The following is a 27,356-nucleotide window of genomic DNA, read 5'->3' on the forward strand; positions in this document are numbered from 1 at the left end:
TTACACCCAAAAAAATACCTGGCATCAAAATTTTCTACCCCAAAAAGTACAAGACCTAGCACCTCGATACTGACTATTCAATCAAACAGACTTTAAGACCTAAACAAATACATGACAGATCTCTTGATCCAAAAAAATACAGAGGGTGTAAATTTTCAACCCAACAAAATACGTCGGACCTCCCCGTCATGTATACTGCAAGTACCCCCCTGGGGCATTTCCATAGAGCAAGTCTAACAAAAATTTGCTCAACACGGGACTAACTACTACCTTCTCTTGTTAAAGAGATTAAGGGAGAATGTCAGCTAATTTTGATTCTGTTTATTTTTCCTCAAATTTTATATCAAAGACATCCATCCATCAGAAAAATTTAAAAAAATTCTCATCGAACAACAAATGCAAAACTGCTCTTACACAAGTTGAAATGACAATTGGCGCAGGTGGCTTTGCAATTTACAGGAAAAAAAGATTTAAACACTCTTTTACAGTGCAGGTTCAATATGCTAGCATTTCCAATTTGGAGGGAATAACTGACAATTTATGAGCAGCAGTAAGACAAACGATTCCATATTGGAATAAGTGACATACAATGGAAATTGCAAGAACTCAATAAAAGATCACTGGTCAGAATTGACTTGATTTTAAAATACAAATAATTTTTCCAGTTAGGGGAATTTGTCTGTAGAAATGGTTAAGACAACATCGGTTTTCTTCATCATACCTCTTTAAATATCAGTATTTCCTTGTTTAGAGGTATTTTTCAAGAACCTAATATTCAAATAAAAAAAGAAAAATCCAAATGGTCTTTTCTTAACATCTCATAAAATTCCAGAGAACTATGTTTTTGAGAATTTGCAAAAATTGCATAGAATCTTCCACTTCAAACACTTAAAAAACAGGACTTGATCGGCCTTGTTCTTGTTTGATACTGGCAATGCTGTTGATGTTAGTATCCAGGATTGATTCGTCGATGTTTCCCCTTTTTTACAGGACTTGACATTTCATCATCTTCATCAGCTACGTCAGTGTCGACTCCAGCACCATCTGTTATGGCATTAGCCAGCATGTCAGGTATTCTGGTGATGTCACCTGGTCAATAAAAAAATATAAAAACAAAAAAAAAATATTAACCTTTCATGCTTTGACATCACTGTGTGATTGAACTATCCAATAATCAAGTTCACAAACTTAAGTTGTGCTATACCAGGGCCATAGTCAGTCTTGTGGCACAGATGATGCAAGATCTGCAATCACCACAAGGAGGGGGGCATATCTCCTCAGAATAGTTTTAAATAAAGAAGCTCTGACATGCAATTTTCAGCATTGTTCATAAGGTATTTCTTCAGAAAAATCAATGTTGTTCGACTGAGGATTATTTTCCCAACTAGACCTATCGGTATTCTGTTTTTCATGTTGGGTTAAAATCTAGACCAGACGAGGTCTTTGTCTTGCCTCTTGCTAGCATTGGCCCTGTATACTCTTCTCTGTTTTTGACACAGATCTCAGAGAGAATCATCTATTAGATGAAGACAGTCAGGAGAAACGTTACTCACATGCTACTGCTGTCACACAGAGACTCCTGGTAAAGCGTCTGCCAAATTTGCTCTGTGTGGCAAGGCTGTAACGAAAAATGTTATTGATTTACATCATTCTTGACCCCAGAGCCACTTGCCTGTCTTAACTAGCTGAGCCTTGGGGACACGTGAATTGATTGGGTAGAACTTTATACAAAGGTACAATTGATTGGCTAGATTTTAATTCTCTGTATACATGTATGTACAAGGCCCAATCACTATCGAAAATATTCAGATTTTGTTATTCTTGCAAAGTTGCAGTCCAAAGTTTTTATTTGGTCACTGATGAGTATAAGCTATCACATCCAGGTCTGGGTTGTTCTCAGTGGGGAAAATTTACCAGATAAACCAATATCCAGTGGCTAAGTGTTTGTCAGCTATCCACCGAACAGTAATTTTACTGGCCCTCCGGTTACTCAAACAATTGATAACACTATTATTAGCATGGTTGCTGCATCACAAAAAAGTTGCTTCATCGCAGCAATTATAATATTTCATACTGATGACAGAGGAATTGGTGTAGAAGTATATCTGACTTGCTGTTTACTAGCGTGGGAAACATCATAACAGAGCAATGAACAACTGCAGATACTATGGATGAATCCATCTAAGCCAATTCTCCCGGATACAGACCAGATCTCTTGGTCCCCTGCACAGTCCTCCAAATCTCCCTGATATGAAGGAAAGTACTTGAAGTAGATGTTTTCACACTCATTTTGGCTAATTTCAGGGGGGAGGGGTTGTTTGGATACTTCATTTTGTGGTTGAATAAGTTTCCCCAACCATTTTTGGAGTTGATCTCCTGAATTTTGATTTTCATAGGTTGTCATCGTTGTGGATCTTTGTGGAACACGTCATCAAAGTGGAATTTTTCGAGCAGGGGACGAAATAGACTGGGTCCCAAATGAGTTTAGGGCTCCAGGACTTCAGGCCCAAAATATGTGGGGTCCAAGGATCAGGACCCCCAAAACAGGCTCAGTGGAAAAAATTTCTCAGGGCTCCATGTTCTGCAGCAAAGGGTGCATAGGGCTACATCCCCGCTTTAGGAACCTTAATAGAAGGCCTGTCACTCAACTGGCTAGTTCCAGTCCCTCACATTCTACAGTTGATCTTCTTATGCTTCAATTTCAACTCTCTACTTACAATTGACTACCCGTCGTCGACCTTCCTAACAGCCCACTCTGAAGAACCAGCCCTGTAGAAGTTAATAAATAAACGATCAACAACTATTTTACAGATCTGGGTAGGAATATTACGAACACTGCATGCACGTGCGTTCATGACAGCTTATGTAATGTCTTACCTTCCCCACAGCTCCCTTTCTGTAGCCTTGAAGCATGGCGCTGCAAAAAGAAAGATCTCGTTCAGCAGAATGCAAACCTTAACTACATTAAAGAAATTTACACCTACCACCAAACGTGCAGAAGAAGAAAGCTTTGAAATCGAACGAAAACACCGACTCGTCAACATGGCGGAATTATTTTTTCTGCGCCTGCGCCAGCGGTGATCAACCGCGCAATGGCCCATGGGATCGTTCTCTTTTAGCGGCAGTCATCATGGCGGCTCAAATCAGCAAGAAAAAGAAGGTTGGAAAATTGGCGAAATCTCTCTTATAAAGCGCTCACCTGGAATATCTGTTATACTGTAGTAAAATATAATTATTTGAGACTCTATCTGCGGTATGTTTTTGAAGTGATGGTCAAATTATGGCCAAGATTCGAATGGATTTTGTTGTTGTCGTAGCATCTGTATTCTGTAGTAGCTATGTGTTATGGCTTCCAAATATCAGAAATCAAAGCTAATTGTTCTGATTCGTGCTTAGTTGAGGCCAGATAAACAGAAAATATTTTTCCGGCAGTTTGATATAAAAGGCATCTTGGTTTCTGGTGAATATAATTATGTTTTGGAAAATGTAATAATTTTACAGCCACGAAGGCCACAAAAATAGCCAAAGCATGGCTTCTTGTAATTTTCTATTATTGTTTTTAGTTTTTTAAAAGCCTTTGAGAGACGAACTGGCAGGCAATTTCGTATTTGTGACGTTTGTGTATCATTTTCACATAGTTTGTTGCTGATGGCGTATTCAAAGCCGAGTTGAACGAGTTTTTAACTCGTGAATTAGCAGAAGATGGTTACAGTGGTGTGGAGGTTCGTGTTACTCCCATCCGAACTGAGATCATTATACTGGCCACCAGGACACAGAATGTTCTGGGAGAGAAGGGACGGCGCATCCGTGAACTAACATCTGTTGTACAGAAGAGGTTTGGATTCCCCGAGGGAACTGTAGAGGTAATCAACTTAAGATCTTTGGATGTTTTGGGTTTAATGTTTTTCAAATGCAGTGCAGTATAATGTTGGATGCTGAATTGAGTGGTTTTGGCTGGCTCTGCTAGGTGTGAGTGCTGGCCAAGGTCGTCATCACATTGTGGTAGTCTCACAGAAGGGACCTTTAGTTTAGAATACAAGTACAAGATTGAGTATGAGTACAAGTACGATTTTGTACATCTGCTGCTTTTGCTTTTGATTATCATGTTTTACACCAATCACACACTGATAGTCTCCCGTTCAACTGGTCAGCAACAAGGAGGAGTGAGGGCTCTGGGAATGTAGCTGGATTAAAATATGGCAGCATTACTTATACTCAGTCTTTTACAAGTACTGCTATCTAAAGGTTCCTACTGCCTCTCTTCTTTGAGAGTATAAATGGTACCAGCGGAATGTAAGGGGAACGTGAGAAGATGCTCGCTGATTCCTAAGAGGAGTGGAAAGGGAGAGACCCTGGGAAGCTTCCCTGAGTCTAAGGGTTGGAACAGGCTAGCTTTACCGAAAGACCATCTTTAAAAATAAAATGAAAAGAAGGAGAAAGAAAATGCTTTCCCGTCTTGAACTCATTTCTTCAAGAAACTCCATTGAGTGTCATGGTTTCTCAGTGCAGAGACATGGTCTGAAAAACATCTGATCAGAAGTTCTACTTTTCTTCCAGTTGTACGCTGAAAAAGTGGCAACAAGAGGTCTTTGCGCTATTGCCCAGTGCGAGTCTCTTAGGTACAAGCTGATTGGTGGTCTTGCAGTACGAAGGTAAGAAGTAAAAAAAAAAAAACTCTTTTGCTAGTGAAATTACCGTAAAAACTCGTGTATAAGCCGCACTCGTAGATAAGCCGCACCCCCAAATTTCAAGCATGATGTTGAGAAAAAAATGAAACCTGGCGGAAAAATGCCCAGTTGATTGTTTCAACAAATAATTTGTTGAAACAATCAACTGGGAATCAACTTTAGCTTTATTGATTATCAATAAAGCTAAAGTTGATTCCTTGAGCCTTTCCGATCGATGTGCAGGATGTACTAAAAACACAAACGGAAAACACTTCAGTCTTACCCAGAATTTTAGAACTTTATAGAATAAACATCATTTCTGCCAACTTTAACATTTTTGATCTTTTTCTGCCGTTCGTTGACAGGTATTTCTTCGTTCATCACTGTTTTTACATCAAATTTTGCGCTGTGTGAAAGCGTTCGTAGCTTAGTAACCAGGCACTAGTATCCAGGCCCATCGCCAAAAGACACGTGGAACGCCTGGGGGTTTAAAATTATTCACGGACGAAAAGCGTGGTTTTCATCGCTGTTTTGAGAGGAAAAACTTTTTCAAAATGATCAGTCTCCTTGTTATTTTTGTTTGTGAGGATAGTAAAGAGCTGCTTTGTCGCTTATATGGAGCAATTTTTCAGTTTTATGCGCAAAAATGCGCAGAAGATGCGGAGGATGCAGTGTGAGCGATTTATGCAGATTTATGTGGACCCGCACGGCCGCACCACGGCATCCTGTCAGATCCTGAGATGCCCTGTAAAATTGCATGCAATGGTCTCGTAGATAAGCCGCACCCACGATTTTGAGCCCAAAATTTCGGCAAAAAAGTGCGGCTTATACACGAGTTTTTACGGTATTATAAGATGTTTTCATGCAATTTATTGCAGTTTTCAGTGTTATGCGAACTCTGAAATTCAAAATCCAACTAATGATTGCTTTTTTTTCCGTTGCCGTCAATAATAATTATGGTGGCAGCCATGAACCAAGAAAAACAAACAAAATTGATCAAAATCTACTAATCACAACTGACGAATATGACCTTTTGACCCAGTTGAAGTGACTGCTGTTTCCTGAGAGGTCTGCTAAGATGATTGACGGCAGCAAAAAGGCTAAACCATTGGTTGAGGATTGAATTTCAGAGCTCGCATTTCACTAATCTTCAATGCTTCAACCCTTTTGCCAAGTTGCACCTTGTTTTCTTTCAAGTGAAGTTTCTTGTGATTTCCTGACAGGGCTTGTTATGGTGTGCTTCGATTCATCATGGAGAGCGGCGCTAAGGGTTGTGAGGTTGTCGTATCTGGAAAGCTACGTGGTCAGCGTGCCAAGTCCATGAAGTTTGTTGATGGTCTGATGATCCACAGTGGAGAACCAACCAAGCATTATGTAGACACTGCCATTAGACATGTCTACCTCAGGCAGGGTGTGTAAATGTTTTATCTTTTATGCTTGAGATGGCACCAAACATCTCAACTGGTTTCAGTGTTAGGTGCATAGCTATCTTTCTACATCCATCTTTTGGTATTGCCTTTTGAAACGAGCCAATCAAAACCAATGCATACCAGTGGTGTTTTTCATGCAAATGAGCCCACAAGTTCAGCAGGTCATGCTTGTGGGCTGTGATTGGCGGATTTCGATCCATCTTGTTTGCTCAGCATGTCGAAAGTTGGATGTTGACAGAAAGCCGCTATGCCATAACACTGAAATCAGGTGTAATAAGTTTATTTATAAACTGAGTTTTCTTTGGGAGATTTCTAAGATACATTTTGGCCGTCCATGCACACAAAAAATATGGAAAACATTTAAAAAAGGACAAGAACCAGGTCAGAGGGACCAGAAATTTAGTGTTGAATTATTACTGATGGAGGGATATCAAATACGATAACAAAGGATTTCAAAATTCGTTTCCACAGGCAACTACAGTTAAATCTCTGTAACACAAACCCTCAATAACTGGAACATCACGCTAACTTGATCCTTTTTCGATTATCTTCCATGTCTTTTTCTTACTAATTTTACCCTTGATAACTCAAACTTTTTCGACTTCTCTCGAAGATTTGAGTTTTTGGGATTCAACTGTGTCTGGAAACACTTTTCTTTAGAATTGCATGAGACATCATCTTCAAGTTTGTTTGCTGAAAATTTTCTCTGTTTTCAGGTGTACTTGGAATCAAGGTAAAGATCATGCTTCCATGGGACCCCACTGGTAAGACTGGACCCAAGAAGCCTCTCCCAGATCACGTCAGTATTGTGGAGCCTAAAGATGAAGTGGTGCCAGCCACACCCATCTCTGAACACAAGGGAGGAAAACCTGAACAGCCTGCGATTCCTGTTATGTAAAAGTTATCAGGTGCGTTTTGTTTGATTTAAGTTGCATTTGTATAGCTAATGGAACAAGTGGCATGTTGACAACATTCTTGCCCAAAAATAGTGCCCATAAGTGGATGTGCTTGTTTGTGGCTGGGGTCATTTTTGCCTTTTTTTAGTTGTTTCAACTGTATGCAGGATCTTTCAGTGGACCTTTTTCATGTTGTCTATGAGTTATATCATGTTTGTGTTAATTGCCCTCCAGACTCATTTTGTAGGTTAAATTCTTTTTGTATGTTGTACAACAACAAATGCAAAACTTTATTACCCTTGTACATGCTGATGAGGCTTGAAGGGCAGATAAGCATAAACACAATAGAATAACAAATGGATGAAAAAGGTATAATTATTTTCAAAAATGTATTCCACATTCTAGCCCAAGTAAAGGGCTGTCTCCCTTTTTGCATGCACCATTCTTCCCAACTTAAAGAGATCTCCGAGTCAATGTCCCTGATTAGTTATTGCTCAGTTCGCATTTTGGCACTCAAGTGACAACCAATTCAAGACACAATGCAAAACTGTATCAAGCTACATCGCCAGAATAGAACATTTTTGGAAAATAGAGTCATCTCTCAAAAGAGGAAGAGCAAGATCTGTTTATTTAGGCTGTCCACTGGCAAAGGTGTCTGTTAACGTAGGTTTGACTGTAGTTAATTTTTTTTTTTGTTTTTTTTTGCAGGTTTGAAAGATCCAACCAGCTGTTTTCCATCTGCTGTGTAAAAAATAATTCCAAGTATAGAAAATAAACAACTCTCTCAAACAAACTGAAAACTGCCTTGTTTATTGCATTTGTTAACAATACATTATTAACAGTCATAAAACATAACGCTGTTCTAAATTTCTTCTCTTTGAGAAAGAAGTTCTATTAAAATGTCTTAAAAGCCCTACAGATTATTGTGACAAGGCAAAATGCTAAAAGATCAGTTTTTTGTTTAACTCCAAACAAAAATGCTAAAATACCCACAAGCAGACTCGTGTGGACAGGAAGAAGTCCATATACATTATGAGCAAACATGATTTTTCCATGGCAATCATTATTTTAGACTTCTTCTCTCCCAGTAAGTCTGTTCCTGGGAAACCAAGGAATCCATTGTGGTTAAAAGTTCTCTGTAAAATTATAACCAAAAATATAGAAAATGATTATAGCTGCAGATTGCCATGCTCCATCAAACATTTCTGAGGCTTATAAGCTTTTCCAGAGATGTCATCATCTTGCGTGGCTAATGCCTATCATTTGCATCATTGGAATTTTGATCCAATGGAAAACTATCCTCATCCTCCACCCTAAAACAACAACACAAAATAATTCTGTAAGACCTCAGTCAAATAAATAAGAAAAAAAGCAAAACTGCAGATTCTTGAGGGTGAACATCTTGTTTTTACTCAAAATGTCAGCCTTTGCCGGCAGGTGTAAAATTCAAGTGCCGAGAAACCATCTGGGAATGAAGCAATAGCCTGCATACAATGTAGCTGGGCAGTTCCCTCCTCCCCATAGCGGGCTTCCTCTAAAGACTGCTGCTTAATTTTTGTGGCTCCACTGCTCATTTCATCTTAACCAGCTCCGTAGGCTTACAAAAACATAAGTAAGGGGAGGTATTGAAGTTACAAGCTTTTTACTTCTATTGACCACCAGCAGTCCCTATTTATTTTTGCAGTCCATTGAGTATGAAGTGAAACAAAAAATGACTGCAATTTTTTTTTGCTTTACGTTCAATGGACGGCAAAAATAAATAAGGACTTCTGTTGGACCCCCTCCCCTTTCCCACATACCATGAGCCCCATTTGCAATATACCTAATAAGAGAAGAAATTTGATGTTAGTACATCCTAAATACCTTGTTCAGGTCAACACCAATGTCCTCAAATTTTGTCATCTTTCCACTAAACTTGTCAAGTTTTTTTGCCCTCTGAAATGTAAAAGTTATTACAAAAAGTTATTAGTCAGAATGTTTTGAAAAAATTGATGTGTAGTTTTTTAATAACATCAACTTACGGATTCTCTGATCTGTCTGTCTTTCAAATCCTTTCTGTCAGCCTCAATCTGTGTGCAAGGATTAAAACAATGTAACGTTACACAGAATGGGTTTTCTAGCTAAAGCTCTTAGCTGCCATGTCTGTCAAAGGAACATCAAGCAAAAACGATGTAAAAAATACTTAATTACCCGTGCTTTGATTCTTGCTTTTTCTTCATCTTCCAACTTTTTCTTTTCCATAAGTTTCCTTCTTTCTTCTTGTAATTGTTTTTCTTTTTCTGTGAGCTGTTATCAAAATAATTAAACTTGTACAAAAACATTATTATACAAAAACATTTAAATTGGGAGTTTGAATTTTTTAAGCAGTACTGGCAGGTACATGTAACATGAACAGTTGGGACTTACAGGCATTTATCTATGGTTTTGTATAACTTAGCCAGGTTTGTTGAGTGAAAAGGACTAAATGATGATAATGATCGAGAGAAACCCAGGTTCATTCCCCTACATGTAAAGTAATTTAAATACTGGTAATTCCTTTCAATGCATCTTTCAATATTGGCTTTAGAACTTGAAGGTCCTTCATGTTGGATGTTGAATGTATAGTAAGGCAGTCGCAAGTTAGAATCACTAAAAAATAAAACAACTTCTCCTGATGTGGACTACAGATATTGTACAGAAAGTACTTAGGAGAATTTTGATTTTGATGTTGGTGTTAGTTACGGACTAACAACTCACAGGTTCAGATTTTGAGGCTGCTCCTGCACTTGGTCTTGACGTAATAGCACTGTAAAAAAATTTATCATTAATAATTTAAATCTTCTATAATATTAATTAACATATTCATGGTGAGTACAACAAAACATCTTAAGCTTGCAAACCCAGGGGGGGTACTCCGGGATCAAAGTGACGGGGATGATCGAATGGAGGCAAAACTCAGGACCCAAAAAAATCCCTAACTCTCCCGACATTACCCAAAAAAATCCATGGACCAAAAAAAACGCCCAAAAAAATCCCTAGTCAAATTACCCCTAAATTGCCAAGGACGCGCCAAGGCACTTTAGTTTGATTTTAATACCCCAAAAAATCCCCTATTTAAATCAAGTCACCCAAAAAAATACCTGCCAAATTCTCCTACCCAAAAAAATCCCGGAATCGAAAATTTCGACCCCAAAAAAATCCTTCGCACATCCCCGTCACTTGGATCCCGGAGTACCCCCCTGGGCTTGCAAACGTAGATGGATTTCCTGTTGTTCTTTCATGCTGCCGAAAAAAAACATATAGATCTTCAGATAACAAGGATACAGGTTCAACTGTATGTTTTTATATCTTACTCACTTTAATTTCTTTAATAAGATTTGTTTCACCAGTTGAATGTCCTCGTCTGATGGAAGAACGACACATTCTTCAACCTGTTAACAAGTTCAAATTAGGTATATATCAAAATACAAGTAAAGAGCTTCTGATCCTGATTTATCCACTTTAAGCAACTTGGGCTTCCTGTGGTTAAATAATAAATATTGTCCACAGCATACCTCAATCCATCCCCAGTGAAAAAGAAACTGCTGGGCCTCTGGTAAACTCCAAACTTTTGAAGAAAATGATTTGTTTTGTATTTTAACCCTGCGGTACTTTTCATCATCAGGAGACTTGATAATGTTGCTAGGAAAAAGAATAAATTACAAGGAATTTGAGTGAACAGATCAACAAGACTCAAAAAAATACTGAGTTAAGAGGGGAGCATTGGGGTTTTTCAGTTTTGGTCATTTTTAGATCGGTTTTTCGGTTTCGGCAACGAAAATCTGCTGTTTTAATTTCAGTTTTGGTGTCTTTTTGCGGTTTGTGGAATTTTCTTTTATTAGCATTTGGTTTTCGGTTTTTGGCAAAAATTCTTTCGGATTTGGTATTTGATGTGGTTTTCGGTATTTCCCATTTGATTCCCTGTTTCTCTGCAGCAATTATGACCAAACTTGCTTTTATGTTCAAAATGCAGGTTTTAGTATAAATATTATTAGCTCGAAACTGATCAGAAATGTCAAAAATGTATAAGAAAAACCCCTTTTTTAAAACTTTCCAGGTGTCGATAGGTTAAGGTAAGGGTTTCAGAAATTGAAATTTTGTGCGCTGTTTTCAGTTTTAGTTGAAATTTACTGCGGTTTTGCAGTTTTGGATGATTTTTTTGTGTGGTTTTATGGATTCTTATAAGCCCCAACATGCCCCCTCAGTAAAATATTTCAGTGAAAACCATTTAGCCCTGTGAAGGAAGGTTATGGTAAGTCTGCATACAAGCCTTGTGGCCCATCAGGCTGGAACTTCTCCCAGTTTCCTAAGCATGAAATGACTAGCTAGGAGTATTTCTTCTCATCCCAGGATGAGATGCTAGTCCATCACAGGGTTATCCCCAGTACCCATTTATTACACCTGGGAGGAGAGGCACTATGAGAATAAAGTGTCTTGCCCAAGAACAGGGCTCAATCCCAGACTGCTCGATCCAGAGCCCCTTTCCCTTCCCCTCCCCCTCCCGTTCTCCCCCCTCCCACACACCCCTAGGCGCTAGGCCCTTGGACGTGCAAGACTCCATGTAAACAAGTGCATTGTTTATGTTTACTGTACAAGAGACAAACGAACATGCTCAAATTGTGAGCACCACATAAAAACACTTCCTAGAGAATATTAAAGACTACATTAGCTTTACTTTGCAAGTGTCAGAAGCGTTTCGATTGCCTGTCTCGCCGTCTCACGGTCGTGTTCCTTGCAAAGAGACTGTAGTGACGAAATTAATGCGTGTTCTCTTTCTCCTTCTCCAAGCTTGCTTCCACCCTATAACGTACAGATTACAATGAGAACAAGTGCATGAATTTCTTCTGAAATCAAATACACAACATTACGTACAGTCACGCAATAAAGAAATGTAAAACGAAAGTATTTTCTCACCGAGCTCGCGGCCATGTTTACAGCTGTGAATCAGCGCCTTTTTGTTATTATCCTTAGCTTTTACATGACGCAAAAATTGCCACAGTGGTAGTCCGCTGACTTTTTGCAGGCTCACAACCTATTTTCAACAAAAATCGTCCGCGTGTGCACCAAGTTTTGCCGTTAATTTTTTTTGGCTTTGAGTCGTTAATATGGGAAAACACTGCGTTTAAAGTTTATAGTAGAGACGAAAATGGATAAAAGACCATTATTTCTTGGAAAAGGTCGAGGTAGAGGCCGTGGAAACGAGCGAAACAGCACAAAGCCGGCGGGACGTTCAGCTGGCGGATATTCGTCCGCGGCGAAATGGGGGAATTCCAGAAATGCGGTTACAAATGGCGATGGAAATTCTCCCAAGGAGGTTGAAGTTTCCAAGGAGAGAAAGGAAAAGGCTGATAAAATAAAGGAGTCCGCGAAAAAATATTTGGAAAGATTGGACGACGAACTTGAAGACTCATCTGAAGACGAAGAAATCAATGACAGCGAAATATTGAGCAACACGCTGAAGAACTACAGAAACACATCACAAGGTATAAATATTTAAAAAAATGTTTTTTTTTTCTGACTAGACTGAATTCTGTTTGGTCGAGAAAATACTATAGGGCCTCAACTTTTGTCAACCCAGTCTCCTCCCTTTAGCCCCCCTCTTCCCCTAAAAGAGGCCCTGCCCCGGTAGGGGGCAGGGGGGGGGGTGTAAGGTTGCATTTTTGAATCAGAAATTGGTAGAAATTTCTCAAAAGGCCGTTGTTTGTCAGAATTTCTTATTACGTTGTTGCTACTTTTTGAGCCATGTCACTTTTTGCGATTAACACTGGCCATGGCTTTCTTACTTTGTGAGCAGTTGTTTTCTCCTATGCTGAATGCTACACCACAAAATATTGTTCATAGCATAGCATATGGCATAGGAGAAACCTACTGCTTGTAGGGTGGGGGCTCCTGAAAAACTTTCGTCAACCACCCTTCCCCCAGAAACCTTTTTACATTTTAATTGATCAGCATCCCTATCTTGTTGTTTGCAGATAGTGAAGAAGATCTGAAGAGAACGTCTCAGTATTTGGTTGATTCCTGCAAACCTGGCGCTAGTGTGTGTTTAATATGCATTGCTTCAATCAAGCATATAGATGCAGTGAGTATTTATTTAACTGAATGGGGGATGTATTGTGCTCAACACTTATACCTAATCGTACCTTTTTGGTTCGCTTCGGCGGCATATCAGGCGAGTTTGGTCGAGCCATGGTTCGTATTTTGGCGAGGCGCAGTAGAGCCAAAATACCCATGGCGAGACCAAACGAGCCTGATATGCCGCGAAAGCGTACCAAAAAGGTACGATTAGGTATTTACCGTACCCAAATTCAGCCAAACATCCGGTGATATTATTCGCTCTGTTGAAGCCATGCTTGCAAGGTAAGTAGTTTTAAATGTATTGACCTGCTTGTATTGATACTTTTTTTGGTCTCCAACACTTTTATCAAGCTCTTTTCTCACATTGTTTTACTCGTTTGTTTGGAGTTTCATTCTCTACATTTTCAAAATCCAAATTTAGCGAAAAATTTGGAAACTCCGACTCCATTGTTTTAGTCTGAATGTCAGTCAGTACTCGTCGGCAAACATCGCGCAATTGGCGAGCACACTCAATTTTGGTTTTGGCGGGAAAGTTTTTCTCTTTGGCGAGCACGCTCAATTTTGGTTTTGGCGGGAAAGTTTTTCTCTTTTTACAACAGCTAAACACCGCTTAATTTAATTTACGAAGTTCTGTTTTATTGGTAAAACCTCTTTTCAAATCATCGTACGGTAACACTACTTTACTTCAAAGTGACCATGATATGGTGGCATATCAGGTCAGTGACTTGATATCGTAGGATATCAGGACAGTAGATCGCGCTTCTGATTGGCTACTTGCGAATTTGGGTACAGTAATATACCGTATTTAGCAAAAAAGGTTGTGGCTGAGGAGTTGAACTCGGGTCTACCGTAAAATAATTCAAGCTAGTGGTCAGAGTGGGACTTGGACACAGGACCTCCACATTTCAAGTCCGGCACCATAACACCTTGGCCACGCTGCCTCCGTTATCCAACTTCAGACGAGACATAATTTTTTTTCTCACTTCAGGTATGGAACTGTAGCCAGTGTTTCTCAACCCTCCATCTTCAGTGTATTCAGAAATGGGCCAGGGATGGTGCTGCTTACAATCTTCTTTCCTCTGATGATAATGTAACTCAAGCTGATCTGCCTTGGTACTGGTATGTATCAAATCTTTTGTTGACCAAAAAACCTGACCATGTTTTGTTGATATTTATTGTTTTATGATTATTTTGTATTTTATTACAATTTAGCCCCAAGTGTAGGTATGAATTCAAACAGTCAGATTGCCCTACAAGATATTATTGCTTTTGTGAAAAACAGGTAGGTACAGTGTGTATTTGTTGTTTTATACATTTTAGTGTCTTTTAATCATTGTGTAGCACTACACAGCAATTTTTTGGGACCATGTCACTACTTTAAAAAACATTTGACCTTTGTGGGCAAGGTATGGGTTTGACTTCTGTTGAGCGAACTCTGCGCACAGCTATTGTGTCACTGACCTGATTAACATCTTTTTGACTCACAATTCTACCAAACTTAACAAGTACCAGCATGATTTCTTTCTGTATTAATATTCTTTTTATATTTTCACAACAAATGTATGTCTTGATATTTTCAGGAAAACCCTTCATTTGATCCATGGCTAACTCCTCACTCTTGTGGCCAGTCTTGTAGTAAACCTCTCAGACCTGAATGTGGTCATGACTGCCTTCTGCTCTGTCATCCAGGTACAGCAACTGTGTATCTAATTTTTTTCAGGGTACAATTTAAATTCAACCAAGGAAATGGGTTTCCAAACCTGGTTGCTACACTTGTACATTCCCCTTCCTAGGAATTAAAGAGTCCTAATGGCTTTATGTTAGTATCAGTGCTTACTGGTAACTCAAGTATCTGTAGCATAAATCAACTAGGAGAATTGCTAGCCCACTTATGGTCCACTGCATGTAATTTACACCCCAGTATAATGAGTCAGGCTACCCTTTTAACTGTCAGAAGCTATTTACTATACACTTTGGAGAATAGAAGCTCTGTGAGAGTAAAGCTCGACACACATAATATACAGGTAAGAAGACTTCTTGAAGCATCACGTCCATGCAATATGTCCCACTCAAGGGAACTTGCATAATTTAAGGAGACAAGTCCCTGTGACTTGTCACTTCAATTTAAACCAGTTTGAATTTGTGCAACTAGCTGCAGGACAAAAGTTTTGATGAAAATGGGTAGTTAAAACAAAGGGACTTGTCTCCACATTGCTGGGGCAAGTTACTGCAACAAGTCTTGTTGTGTATGCTGACTTTAAAGTGTTGTGCCTAAGGAACACAATGCAAGGATACTGGCTGCACACTCAAGCTGTCAATTTATTTTCTAATTTTTAATTTGATACTCTAACCATTAGACCACTGCACTGTAATAAATTGTTGTAGGATTATGTCCTTATTTGAGTTATTCTGTACTGTAGATGAGGTACTAATAGGGGGTTAAGGTATATTTGTTTGTAAGTTTGTTTCTACTGTGTCCCACATACAGGTCCATGTCCTCCCTGTCCAAAGACTGTCCGTGCGTCATGTCACTGCGGCTCTCAGTCACCTGTGGTCAGACGGTGTAGTACCAAATCATGGTCATGCGGCAAGCCCTGCGGAAAGCTTTTGTCATGTGATCACCACAACTGCGAGTCTCCTTGTCATTCTGGTAAGAAATTAACTTGATTGTTTTTTATATGATTCATTTACTAAGTCTTGAATAAGTTTTAAATCTTGTCCCCTGGCTGAACTTTAGTATGGCTGACTGCCACATATAACTGTAAATGATCACTATAGTAGACAAAGTATAGAGTTTAATTTTTAACCTGACTATCCTCCTGGAGAACCATAGTGAGACTTTATCAGAAGTTATATTACCTCTTGTTCTGTAGGTGACTGTCTGCCTTGTCCAAAGCAAAGTATACAGAGCTGTCTTTGTGGCAAAAGTGCAAGCAAAAGACCTTGTGCTAGTCCAGAGTGGCAGTGTGAACAGGTACTCGTCTTGTTTTTCCCTCTAAAACTCCTTTTAATTAATTGTCAGGCTATTGAACCAAAGAGTTCTGATCCAAGGCAGTTCAACATCTAAGTACATTTGGCAAGCAGGCATTATCATGATCTCTTTAGTACCACAGTGGGGACCTTCAAATCCGAGTACAAGTATGAGTATGACTTTTGAATTTCAATCCAGTTATGTACCCAAAGCCCTGACTCCTCCCTGTTGCTAACCAGTTGAAAAGAAGTCTTTGACTACTGGACTGGTACAACACTGGTGTGAAATGTGATAATCAAAAGCATAAGCACCAGACTTGAAAAGCCATACTTGTACTCCGATCTGCAGGTCCCCAGTCTCGTATGAGGCTGAACTAAGGTATTCCAGTCTGGCCTGTTCTTGGCTATCGTTGCCAACTCACTCCAACACTTCCAAATGAAATCTTTCCTCTCCTTCTCTTCCATTCTCAGCCATGTGTCCCTGGGACATGGTGACAAGTGATTAAAATAAGGAAAATCTTACCAACATTCTAAGAACTCAGTACATAAAATTTCAGGTTTGCAACAAAGTTTTGTCCTGTGGCCATCATAGATGTGAAAGATTGTGTCATGCAGATAACTGCGGTGACTGTCCAAGAACAGGGGATAGGAAATGTCCTTGTGGACAAACTAGTGAGTGTGTTGCTATTTAGGAATCACAAATTAATTTGAATTTGTTTTCTTAATATCCAATATCCTGCTGACAGAAATGATCACAACAAGAAATAAGAAGGATATACTCAGAAAAAAAAAAATCTGAACACCAGATGGGATTCGAACCCACGACCCTCCATGTTCTAGAATGGATGCTCTAACCACTGCAATACTGGAGACTTTATTCTTGTACAATTTCTTATTTGTTTTCATTTTTAATGGTAGGTTGGTGCATGGCCTTTCATTGGTGATACATGGTATTACCATAAATGTGGCTGCACGATGCAGCTAGCTATAGGCCATTAATGTGTTACTAGTGATAGGACTGTGTGGCTGTCTGATGTGGTTTGTATGACTGTCCAACCCACAAGAATAACCCTTTCTCGCCATCGAGCCTCCAGTAGCTCAGTGGTTAGAGCATCTGTTCTTGAACATGGAGGTTCGTGGGTTCGAATCCCATCTGGTGCTCAGAATTTTTTTCTGAGTATCCTTATGGTTGATTCTTGTACAATTTCTTATAAAAATCATTTCATCTGGCATTGTGGCGTATTTTGCGGGCTAAACTGGAGAATTTAACAGGCTAAAATATATTTTAGCCCGCTGCCGTGGACCGATCAGAAACAAGAAAATAACGAAGCCAGCCAATCAGAACTGAAAACCATTCAACTGTTCGCGCCGTTTTCTTGCTGGCTGGCAAAAGCTGGCATCACTTCAAGCTCCTTGAGTCGAGACGCTTCCATCTGCAATTGCAAACTGTTTTTAAGTTTGTCTTTAATGAGCGAAACTCGCTCAGTTGAATTTCAGGCATATTCCAAACTGCCAGTTCAGTTAACAGCACAATTAATTTGAACACTTCTACATGACGACTATTTCTTTGCTGCCGATACAATTTTGTAATTTCCTTTTCAAGCAAAGATTGTTTTGAGTAATTTTGCGGTTTTCTGCCGAGTTTTGTAAACTTTTAAACCTGGTTTACAATCAGAAATAAACGCCGACTCGCAAGTCGGCAGTGTTCAAGATATCGCTTACTGTTTTTGATTCCTTAACTAAATGCCCTTTGAAATGATTATACCGTATTTTCTCGATTAAACGCCGGACCCCGATTAAACGCCGGCCTCGTTTAAACGCCGGGTGAAAACTGTTTTTTTTTTAAATAAACGCCGGGGGCATTTGATCGAGGTCCCGGCGTTTATTCGAGGTCCAGGCGTTGCTGTTATGAACTTTATATCCGTAACAATTACTGGTTCCCATGTTGTTCATATTTATTGTTTCTGTTCCGTTTGTCACTCAAATCTTGATTGCAACGCACCGTATGCAATACTGTAACCTTTGGTTAAATCATCTTTGGAGACCCAGGTCCGGACGGGACAAAGGGAAAAATTGTTCTACCTTGACAAACTGGCCCTAGACATCGGAGGATGGATAATAATAAATCAACTTGAAAAATAACAAAAAGTTTCACTTCGTTAATAAACGCCGGCCCCCGATTAAACGCCGGCTTCAAATAGAAGCCGGGTCCACCTGACCAAGTTTTAAATAAACGCCAGGGGCGTTTAATTGAGAAAATACGGTAATAGTAATAGAGTTGATGTTCTTGGGCGTAAATATGTTTTTGGCCCTTCTCAGAGTTCATTTTAAAATGAGCCTGAGTCGGGCCAAAAACATATTTACGCCCAAGAACATCAACTCTATTGTTATATTAATTTTCTTATTTTCTAAATATACCGGTATCAATTGGTTTTAATTTTATCTCATGCAGCTGTGTCACTGCCATGCACTGAGGATGTTCCGACTTGTGGCAGCACCTGTGACAAGTCATTAGCTTGCGGCAGACATAAATGTACTCAGCAGTGTCACACAGGATCTTGTGGAGTGTGCCGACAGTTGGTCACAAAATCTTGTCGCTGCGGCAAGCGTGAGAAGAATGTCTTGTGTTCGCAGGAGTTTCTATGTGAAGTCAAGTGTCTCAAGATGAGGCAATGTGAACGTCATCCATGTAAACGAAAGGTACGTTTTTATCTTAAAACATAAGTCAATAGTTACAAAAATATACAGCTCTTTTATAATGATTCCATTATTTTCAATTGTTATTTTCATTATTTTCAATTATTATTATTAATTGTTTGGCAGTGTTGCAATGGAAGTTGTCCTCCATGTGAGCTGACTTGTAACAGAACCCTGAACTGTAGGAATCACAAATGCCCATCACAGTGTCACAGAGGTAGATAAGTTGTATTAAACTGTTTAAGCTCATGAACATTTAAGTCACTGACCGCTTTTCTTAGGCTTTTGGCTTAATCAGTTAAATCCCTTGATGCCTGTTAAAAATGCATTTTATTACAATTATTATTTTAATATTATTGTATTGGTTGCTGGTTATTTGGCACCTCCTAAGTTTGACATGATATCTTTTCGCCCTATGTCACCCATGTATTGTAGGTCCATGTTACCCATGTCCCCTCCCAGTGGATGTGAAATGTTTTTGTGGTACCACTGTATTAACATTACCGTGTGGCAGAGAAAAAGTCACCAAGCCACCTAAGTGTGCTGAACTCTGCAGGTAAGGCCACTGTGTACTGCTATTTATGAGCAATTTAACTCAAGGTTGTGTCATGTACATATGGAAACCAGTTTTGTCTGAATGGGTTTAAAACTGTTCCAGCAGTTGAAATGGCTGATGGCTGTTAATCCATTAGGCTTAACATTCAGTTGGGAGACTGGTCGGAATGAATACTTGTTAGTGGTGAATTCTGGTCTCTGCAGCTTTTGTCTTGAGCTTGCTAAGTGACTGCAGCGATTGTGCCATCATGATAGTGTGAAACTCAAACAGAAAGTCTATAGCGCTCAAGGTGTTCAGTATACATGTGTTATTGGTAATTGCCTTCTCCATGCAGTTTGGATTTCACAAGACACCCGGAAAGAACACTCAGCTTCAAGTCCCGTCAACTTTTCATTTCTCCTAATAAATTTATTTAAGTTACCGGTAATTATAATTATAGTAATGTTAATAATTATTTTTTTCACAGTCATCCTCCAGATTGTCATCACCTGCAACGCAAGGTTAGGACTACAGAGGTTTATGCTTTTATAAGTTGTTGTTTAGCTACTGGCCCAGAGCTTATTATTTATTTACAGAATTTTACAGTGCGATCAAATTGTACAATCACTATTGTAAGTTGAAAATTTTAATTTATTTTTGTAGCGTCATCACTGCCATTATGGTGCCTGTCCACCATGCCGTCAACGCTGTGATCTTAATCTCTCATGTGGACACTCTTGTCCTGCCAGTTGCCATGACAACAAACCAGACTCAACGAAACTCACAAAGGTTTGAACAAGAGTTTTTTTTTTCCAGTGTCAGTAAAGTTTACCCTGTGTTGGTAAAGTTTACCTGTGTGGGTAAATTAAGTTTATCCATGTGAGTAAAGTTTACCCTGTGTGATGAGTAAAGTTTACCCATGTGTCTGAGTAAAGTTTACCCGTGTGGTGAGTAAAGTTTACCCGTGTGGTGAGTAAAGTTTACCCATGTGTCTGAGTAAAGTTTACCCGTGTGGTGAGTAAAGTTTACCCATGTGTCTGAGTAAAGTTTACCCGTGTGGTGAGTAAAGTTTACCCATGTGTCTGAGTAAAGTTTACCCGTGTGGTGAGTAAAGTTTACCCATGTGTCTGAGTAAAGTTTACCCGTGTGGTGAGTAAAGTTTACCCGTGTGTCCGAGTAAAGTTTACCCGTGTGGTGAGTAAAGTTTACCCGTGTAGTGAGTAAAATTTACCCGTGTGGTAAGTAAAGTTTACCCGTGTGGTGAGTAAAGTTTACCCGTGTGTCTGAGTAAAGTTTACCCGTGTGGTGAGTAGAGTTTTCCCGTGTGTTTGAGTAAAGCTTTCCCGTGTGTTTGAGTAAAGTTTACCCATGTGGTGAGTAAAGTTTACCCGTGTGTCTGAGTAAAGTTTACCCGTGTGGTGAGTAGAGTTTACCTGTGTGTCTGAGTAGAGTTTACCCGTGTGGTGAGTAAAGTTTACCCATGTGTCTGAGTAAAGTTTACCCCTGTGTCTGAGTAAAGTTTACCCATGTGTCTGAGTAAAGTTTACCCATGTGTCTGAGTAAAGTTTACCCATGTGGTGAGTAAAGTTTACCCATGTGTCTGAGTAAAGTTCACCCATGTGTCTGAGTAAAGTTTACCCGTGTGGTAAGTAAAGTTTACCCGTGTGGTGAGTAAAGTTTACCCGTGTGGTGAGTAAAGTTTACCCGTGTGGTGAGTAAAGTTTACCCATGTGGTGAGTAAAGTTTACCCATGTGTCTGATTAAAGTTTACCCCTGTGTCTGAGTAAAGTTTACCCCTGTGTCTGAGTAAAGTTTACCCATGTGTCTGAGTAAAGTTTACCCGTGTGTCTGAGTAAAGTTTACCCATGTGTCTGAGTAAAGTTTACCCGTGTGTCTGAGTAAAGTTTACCCCTGTGTCTGAGTAAAGTTTACCCATGTGTCTGAGTAAAGTTTACCCATGTGTCTGAGTAAAGTTTACCCGTGTGTCTGAGTAAAGTTTACCCGTGTGTCTGAGTAAAGTTTACCCGTGTGGTGAGTAAAGTTTGAACCCATGTGTCTGAGTAAAGTTTACCTGTGTGGTGAGTAAAGTTACCCATGTGTCTGAGTAAAGTTTACCTGAGTGTGTGGTGAGTAAAGTTTACCCATCAGGGTCTCAAAGGGGTTTAGGGCTCCAGGGCTCCAGGCTAAAAATTGCAAGGCTCCAGGGCTCCAAGACGAAAATGTTAGGGCTCCAGGGCTCCATATCATCTGCTTTCGGGCTCCCGGCTCCACTATGGTCTACAAGCTTAAGATATAAAAACTATTTTGCAACGCTAAATCAAGTCCGCAAATAAAAAAGGCAGCAATTCCGACCAGTATTTTAAACGCAAGAAGTCGGTTATCAACGGTTATCATGTCTCCAACTATTAAAAAGTCCCCACTAAGGTCATGTAGCGGATCAGATTTCTTTGCTCTATGTGACTGAAACTTGAGGTCTCAAGTTCTTGACATCTTTCATGTGGCGTTGATCTTTGGAAAAGAAAAAAGGCAATCTGGGATCGCGAATGATCAAATTTCAAAACGCTGGGCTCTGGGTTCCGCGGAAAATTTCTTTTGGCTCTGTGTTCCACAGCCAAAAAAAGATCAGGGCTCCAGTCAGTAAAATGATCGGGCTCCGGGCTCCAAAGCAGAAATTTCAGGGCTCCGGGGCTCCATGGACCCCCCCTTTGAGACCCTGACCCATGTGTCTGAGTAAAGTTTACCTGTGTGGTGAGTAAAGACTTGTGTTGGTAAAGTTTACCAACAATGTTTTTAATTAAAAGAGTTATAATTTTTCCAATTGAAGTATGTGGGTAAAGATTACCTCTGTAGGTAACATTTTTACAAGTTACCTGATGTGTTTGATTTTAATTTTTCTTTCTCTAGCCACCTGTGAGTGGATGGCCTTCTGCATCAGATTCTAACTCAGACCTCTCTGATATTCAGCCACTACCTTGTCCACCATGTGCTGTTCCAGTTGAGATGTAAGTAGGAAGTCCTTTAGTAAATGAGCATTTTAAACAATTAGGGTCACATTCTTTAATTCTGTTTAATTGAAGTTAATCTCTTTTTTAGGAGCTGTTTTGGCAAGCATGAGGTGTGTAGTTAAGTGTTGTTATTTCTTTGTTTGATTGGTTTTACAAAGTGTAGTGGAAACTTAAAGCAAACACTCTGAGTCCCAAAAAAGTTTTCACTTATTTTATTTTAACATAATTTGTGTGTTCTTCATAGGTCAGCTCTCTGCCATGTTCCTCAGCAAAGCCATTCTCATGTGCTCGGCCTTGCGGCCGTCAGTTGCCGTGTGGAAACCACACCTGTCAGCTGGAATGTCATGTCGTTACTGGTGCTAATGACAACCAACAGGTATAATTGTAAAATTAATAGTGTTGGTATACCCTTGCCTCCCCGTGGAGGGTCACTTGAAATTCGGGGGGGGGGGGGGGGGGGGGCTTAAAGACCAATATTTTTTTAAAACCAAACATCAAGTCAAAGGCTTGATGTTATTTATGTCGATACATTTGGCCTGTCGTGGCTTCCACACATATTTGTTAATCCGATGGTGGTCAGACATGTGACATAATAGCCAATCAGATGTAAAGGCGTAATCAGTCCGTCAGTATAAATGACGGGTCGCATTGTCAAGTACTCCCTCTTGCTTTCACCATCACAGCGAGTACATCTCCTGGGAAGACAATTTTCAAGATGTTCAAGTGTTACCCATCAGTTCAACAGATAAGTACAAGATTATTGTTCGTTGTTTACTAGCAATACGGTGTCTTTTTTATAGGAAGACTTATAATCAATCTGCATGATCGTGTATGTTTTGATAACACACGCAGTCAGCTATTGAAGTCAGCTAAGCCAGATCCGGTATTTGGGCGTGTACTGCTCGAGCCTTCGACATGGCGATCCTCTGGTTATTTTTGTATCCACTTCCTAGCTAAACCCTTCTCTTTTCCTTCCTTCATGTTGTAAATTATAAGCTGACGTTAAACTTCATACATGTGCACCATCGGATGGATGGCTAACATCAAAGTGCTCGTGTTATAGATCGGTTCCAGGTACAACGAGCAGTAGCTCATTGAAAGGCTTTTAGTAATTCACTATCACATGTGAACTACGGTCCACATATTTTCGTGCTTACGCTTTCGATTGTATTTGAGGAGCAGAGTTTCTTGCCGGTTCATATTTATCTAAGCCGAATTGTTATTGCCTTGCCTCTTTTTATTGTTATTGTGGGTTGCTCCACTTGGCAGGCTTTTTATATTATTGGCTCAGTGGTCCTTGTTCTTGTACGATATCGGTATCGTATTTTTTATCGGCTTTGACAAGTTGCTTGTTTCGCCTTGAACCTGGCATTTTTATTTCCTGCTCTCTCATGTTTTTCATTTTCGTTTAATTTATAATCTTCCTTTTCAATTATACTTTTCGGTATGTGCAAACGATTACAATTTGCAGCTTGAAATCAGTAACCTTAGATGATCTGTTCGTCGTTTCTCTATTCGCAAACCGAGCTTCTCTGTGGCTAGGCTGTCGGGGTTTTTCAGACAACAATTGGCAATAGGCCTTTGAGGTGCGCCACCCCTTTTTTGTCGTGCTTTGCCGTGACGGAACCTTTTATTTGTACGTTATACATACCAAAAAGTGAACCTAAACTGGAATTACCAGAGAGGAGGAGGGGTTCAAACCATTGAACCCTCTGTGGGGGAGTGTGGATGTTTTCTGGAACAACACAATATAAATTCAAATGATCAATATTAAAAAAATAAAACCTCTGCATCATCACGAGTCATCATTGCAGTTATGTGAAGAGGTGTGACACTTGATTCTGTCAGCTTTTGCCAAATGATGCATTTTTTTCACCAAAACCTTAGCTGAGACATCTTTGGTTCAGAATCTTATGTAGAAGAACTGAGTGACACATAGTTCTTGGCAGGGCACTGTCAATTACGTTGTGGTGGTAACAAGCTGTTGGTCAATTTTCATAACTTGCTAACAAGTGTTTGTGTTATAGTAAAATCATCATAATCATGCAGCCATGTTCCCCGTACCTTATTTTCTGATAACAGGCTGGAAAAGAATGCCAAGTTTGTGAAGAACCTTGTTCCAAGCCTCGCCAGGAGGGATGTACACATGACTGCCTGCTGCCTTGTCATCCAGGTGAAATGACTGTCAGAATTAAATGCAATATTACTTTTCATGTGTAGAACACCCTAAGATATTTGCATAGTCAAAGCTCTTCTAGCAGCACTCTCTCTTTAATGGTCAGTATATGACCAGGCTTTTTCATCTCAACTGGCCGGCAATCCATGTATTCACTGAAACCCGCAATCACTGACAAAAGTTGTTGGCACAGTCACCCCTATGAGTATTCCCGCATGCAATGTTGGATAGCGCAATGTGCCCAAAAGCCTTGTGAGAGGAGAGGTGGGAGTGGGAGAGAGACTTGAAGACGTCAGTGTGCCAACAATGTGTCAGCACTTGATTGTATCTACAACGGCAAAGGTCGGCAAAATGAATCCATTACCCCCCTCCCCCCCCCCCAAAAAAGAAAAAAATCTTGACAATGCCCATAGAGCTAAATAATTATCTTGTGGTGTCTTCATGATCGAACCACTTATCCTGTTTCCAAGGTGCCATAAAGTGGTCTGAACAACATACAGTAATTCTAGTGCATTTGTCATTTGTTTATTTTCTCTGTATTCCAGGAGATTGTCCAAGTTGTAAACAGATGGTTAAGCTTCCATGTCATTGTCGCTTGATGCTAGTCTATGTGTCTTGCAGGTACGAGCTAGTATCAGCCATTGTTTTTGCTTGTGAAAATAATATGGTACTTTTCTCAAGAGCATTCATTTAGGCCTGATTCACACTAACCACATAACAACATTGACATAACGGCGTTAAGAAAAGTTCAGTTCTTTCCTTAAATTGACGTTTTGCTTATGTCATTATGTTCCAACTATGTCATTTTGTTATGTTGTTCACACTTGTGACATAAAATATCAACACGAGGTGTTTTTTTTTCATTTGTGTGACCTTGTCATTATGTTGTTATGTTGCTAGTGTGAACCAGGGCTTACTGATTACGGCATTATTTCTTTCCTGATACCTTTTGCCCTTTAGCGAATTGACATCAGCAGATGAACAGACACGCAATGAGCTGATGTCCTGTAAGAATCAATGCCCAAAGAACCTAGCAGCCTGTGGTCACCGATGTTCGTCTAACTGTCACGCTGGTGCCTGCCCCTCCCCTGAACTGTGCAACAGGAAATCAACTGTAAGGTGTCCTTGCCGACGCAAAAAGAAAGTAAGCAAAACTAATTATGAAGTCAGTTTTGTACCAATGCAAAGAGTCAATACCAACATGTTGCCCCTTATAAACTAACTATATGGATTGTACATATATGTTGTATCTTTTTCAACCTGGAGTTAACACTCTGAAAATCACAGGAAAAGCACATTCCAATCAGTTTGAACATTTAAGGAGATTACAAATGAATGAACTCAAATAATAATAATATTGTTTATCAAATGCAGCATAACATATCTACGATAAGGGACGACTAGTCATGTCACTCAACAGTAGTTTAACACAAACATGTCCTTAGAATAAACTAAGAGCTTCTTATTTCCTGTTTCAAGGATTTCCCATGTCACATGGTCCAAAGGGGTGAAGCCAAGTTAGACTGTGATGAAGAGTGTGAAGCACATAAAATGAAAAAGAAGAACCTGACAACTGATGAAGAAGAAATTAAGAAACAAGAAGAACTTAGAGCACAACAGGTAATTTCCCTACATATTATTGCTGGCCTATGAAGCTAGAAGGTGATCCACGTTCACTATGTTAATTCTCCATACTGGTTGCCATGTTTCTTTTTAAATGTTGGTTGTGAGAAATTGGTGGTTCATATGGGACAAATTTCTGAGGTGTCAGATTGACTTGGAAACTTGCTCAGATATGAGGTCTCATCCATGCTGATTCTGTAACAATTATTTTTGTTTGAGTGTAAAACCAAATTACTGAATTACTCTAGCCAATCACAAAGGACAAAGACAATTCAGTGAATCAGTCAAAACTTGACTTGCTTGTACATGAAACTGCTGCCAAGTGTGGGAAAACATGTGCAAGCAATAGGCCTTATGCATGATAACGTCATATGCTCAAAATTCACCACCAAGCCTCGTTTGCGTGAATTAGTTCTAACCTTCCGCGGCAGCCATCTTCATGCAGTTTTTACGTGGGCATTCATTTCATCTGTGCTGCTTTGGGAATTCATTCATGATAGAATTTACATGTTTGCACTTCAGAAGCGAGGCTTGGTGGTGAAACAAGCCAGTCTGACGTAAACATGCATAAGACCTATTCCAGAGTGTACTTAAGAAAAACCAAAGCAATTATAGACTACTTTGATGCTTAATTGCTCTGACTGACAAGAAAATAAAGGCGGCAGGCCGGCCAGTTATTAGAAAAAAAGATGTACTTAATGCCCTACATCTGGTAAGGGTGATAATGTATCTCTCTGCCTCTCATCTGAGATCCCTTTGATGTTATCTTTTCACTTGTACAGGAGGAACTTGAGTGGTTTGAGAGAAAACAGCGTGGGAAGAAACGTCGACCAAGAAAGCAAAAGGAAGAAATCATTGAACCATCATGGTTTGAACGTCACATGCTCACCATGGTAATGTTATCAGGGGCAGTAGTGTTAATTGCAGGACTCTTTTTTATTGCAATGAACTGATGAACTTCATACTGGGAAATTATTCATTTCATGTTGTCAGTAAACTTTATGCACTTCTTATGTCCCTTCTTAAAGTTGGATAAAAAAAATGTATCTCTTAAATGTAACAGAACATGGATTCACATGTAACAACTCCTCTTCGATTCATTAATAATAGTTATTGACAACATGCACAAGAAAAAAGGTTTGACTGAATACAAATTGTATTTCAACTTGGAATAATTTTATTATTGCCAGAAATAATTTTATTTTAATATAACATAAATATAATAGTACTATACAATATATTTACAAAATGTATTTACACTGTA

General features: G+C 39.5%; 4 protein-coding genes across 4 annotated transcripts; 2 read left to right on the forward strand and 2 right to left on the reverse strand.

Annotated features, from left to right (window-relative positions):
- Window positions 1-232: 232 nt before the first annotated feature.
- On the reverse strand, window positions 233-3,116 carry LOC144654466 (uncharacterized). Its single transcript, XM_078514622.1, has 5 exons — window positions 2,985-3,116; window positions 2,878-2,917; window positions 2,718-2,769; window positions 1,554-1,618; window positions 233-1,089 (listed from the first exon to the last, which is right to left on the reverse strand). The coding sequence occupies exons 1-5, from the start codon at window positions 3,099-3,101 to the stop codon at window positions 947-949; spliced, it is 417 nt and encodes a 138-aa protein (XP_078370748.1). The 5' UTR covers window positions 3,102-3,116; the 3' UTR covers window positions 233-946.
- LOC144654422 (small ribosomal subunit protein uS3) lies at window positions 3,022-7,793 on the forward strand. Its single transcript, XM_078514572.1, has 6 exons — window positions 3,022-3,160; window positions 3,639-3,863; window positions 4,558-4,652; window positions 5,891-6,078; window positions 6,814-7,005; window positions 7,702-7,793. The coding sequence occupies exons 1-5, from the start codon at window positions 3,131-3,133 to the stop codon at window positions 6,993-6,995; spliced, it is 720 nt and encodes a 239-aa protein (XP_078370698.1). The 5' UTR covers window positions 3,022-3,130; the 3' UTR covers window positions 6,996-7,005; window positions 7,702-7,793.
- Window positions 7,786-11,971, reverse strand: LOC144654430 (uncharacterized). Its single transcript, XM_078514581.1, has 9 exons — window positions 11,926-11,971; window positions 11,687-11,811; window positions 10,527-10,653; window positions 10,330-10,403; window positions 9,730-9,778; window positions 9,184-9,279; window positions 9,015-9,062; window positions 8,857-8,928; window positions 7,786-8,306 (listed from the first exon to the last, which is right to left on the reverse strand). The coding sequence occupies exons 1-9, from the start codon at window positions 11,938-11,940 to the stop codon at window positions 8,295-8,297; spliced, it is 618 nt and encodes a 205-aa protein (XP_078370707.1). The 5' UTR covers window positions 11,941-11,971; the 3' UTR covers window positions 7,786-8,294.
- A 78-nt stretch (window positions 11,972-12,049) lies between these two features.
- Window positions 12,050-27,185, forward strand: LOC144654309 (NF-X1-type zinc finger protein NFXL1-like). The gene is made up of 21 exons (XM_078514408.1): window positions 12,050-12,494; window positions 12,984-13,090; window positions 14,075-14,205; window positions 14,299-14,368; window positions 14,667-14,775; window positions 15,575-15,736; window positions 15,960-16,060; window positions 16,614-16,728; window positions 18,509-18,756; window positions 18,880-18,970; window positions 19,189-19,309; window positions 19,776-19,809; window positions 19,952-20,077; window positions 22,193-22,290; window positions 22,382-22,403; window positions 22,538-22,669; window positions 24,376-24,466; window positions 25,015-25,090; window positions 25,430-25,613; window positions 25,949-26,089; window positions 26,875-27,185. The coding sequence occupies exons 1-21, from the start codon at window positions 12,158-12,160 to the stop codon at window positions 27,043-27,045; spliced, it is 2,667 nt and encodes an 888-aa protein (XP_078370534.1). The 5' UTR covers window positions 12,050-12,157; the 3' UTR covers window positions 27,046-27,185.
- The last annotated feature ends 171 nt before the right edge of the window (window positions 27,186-27,356 follow it).

This window comes from Oculina patagonica, chromosome 5, assembly GCF_052425735.1.
Source record: "Oculina patagonica isolate OP01 chromosome 5, crgOcupat, whole genome shotgun sequence".
NCBI lineage: Eukaryota > Metazoa > Cnidaria > Anthozoa > Scleractinia > Oculinidae > Oculina > Oculina patagonica.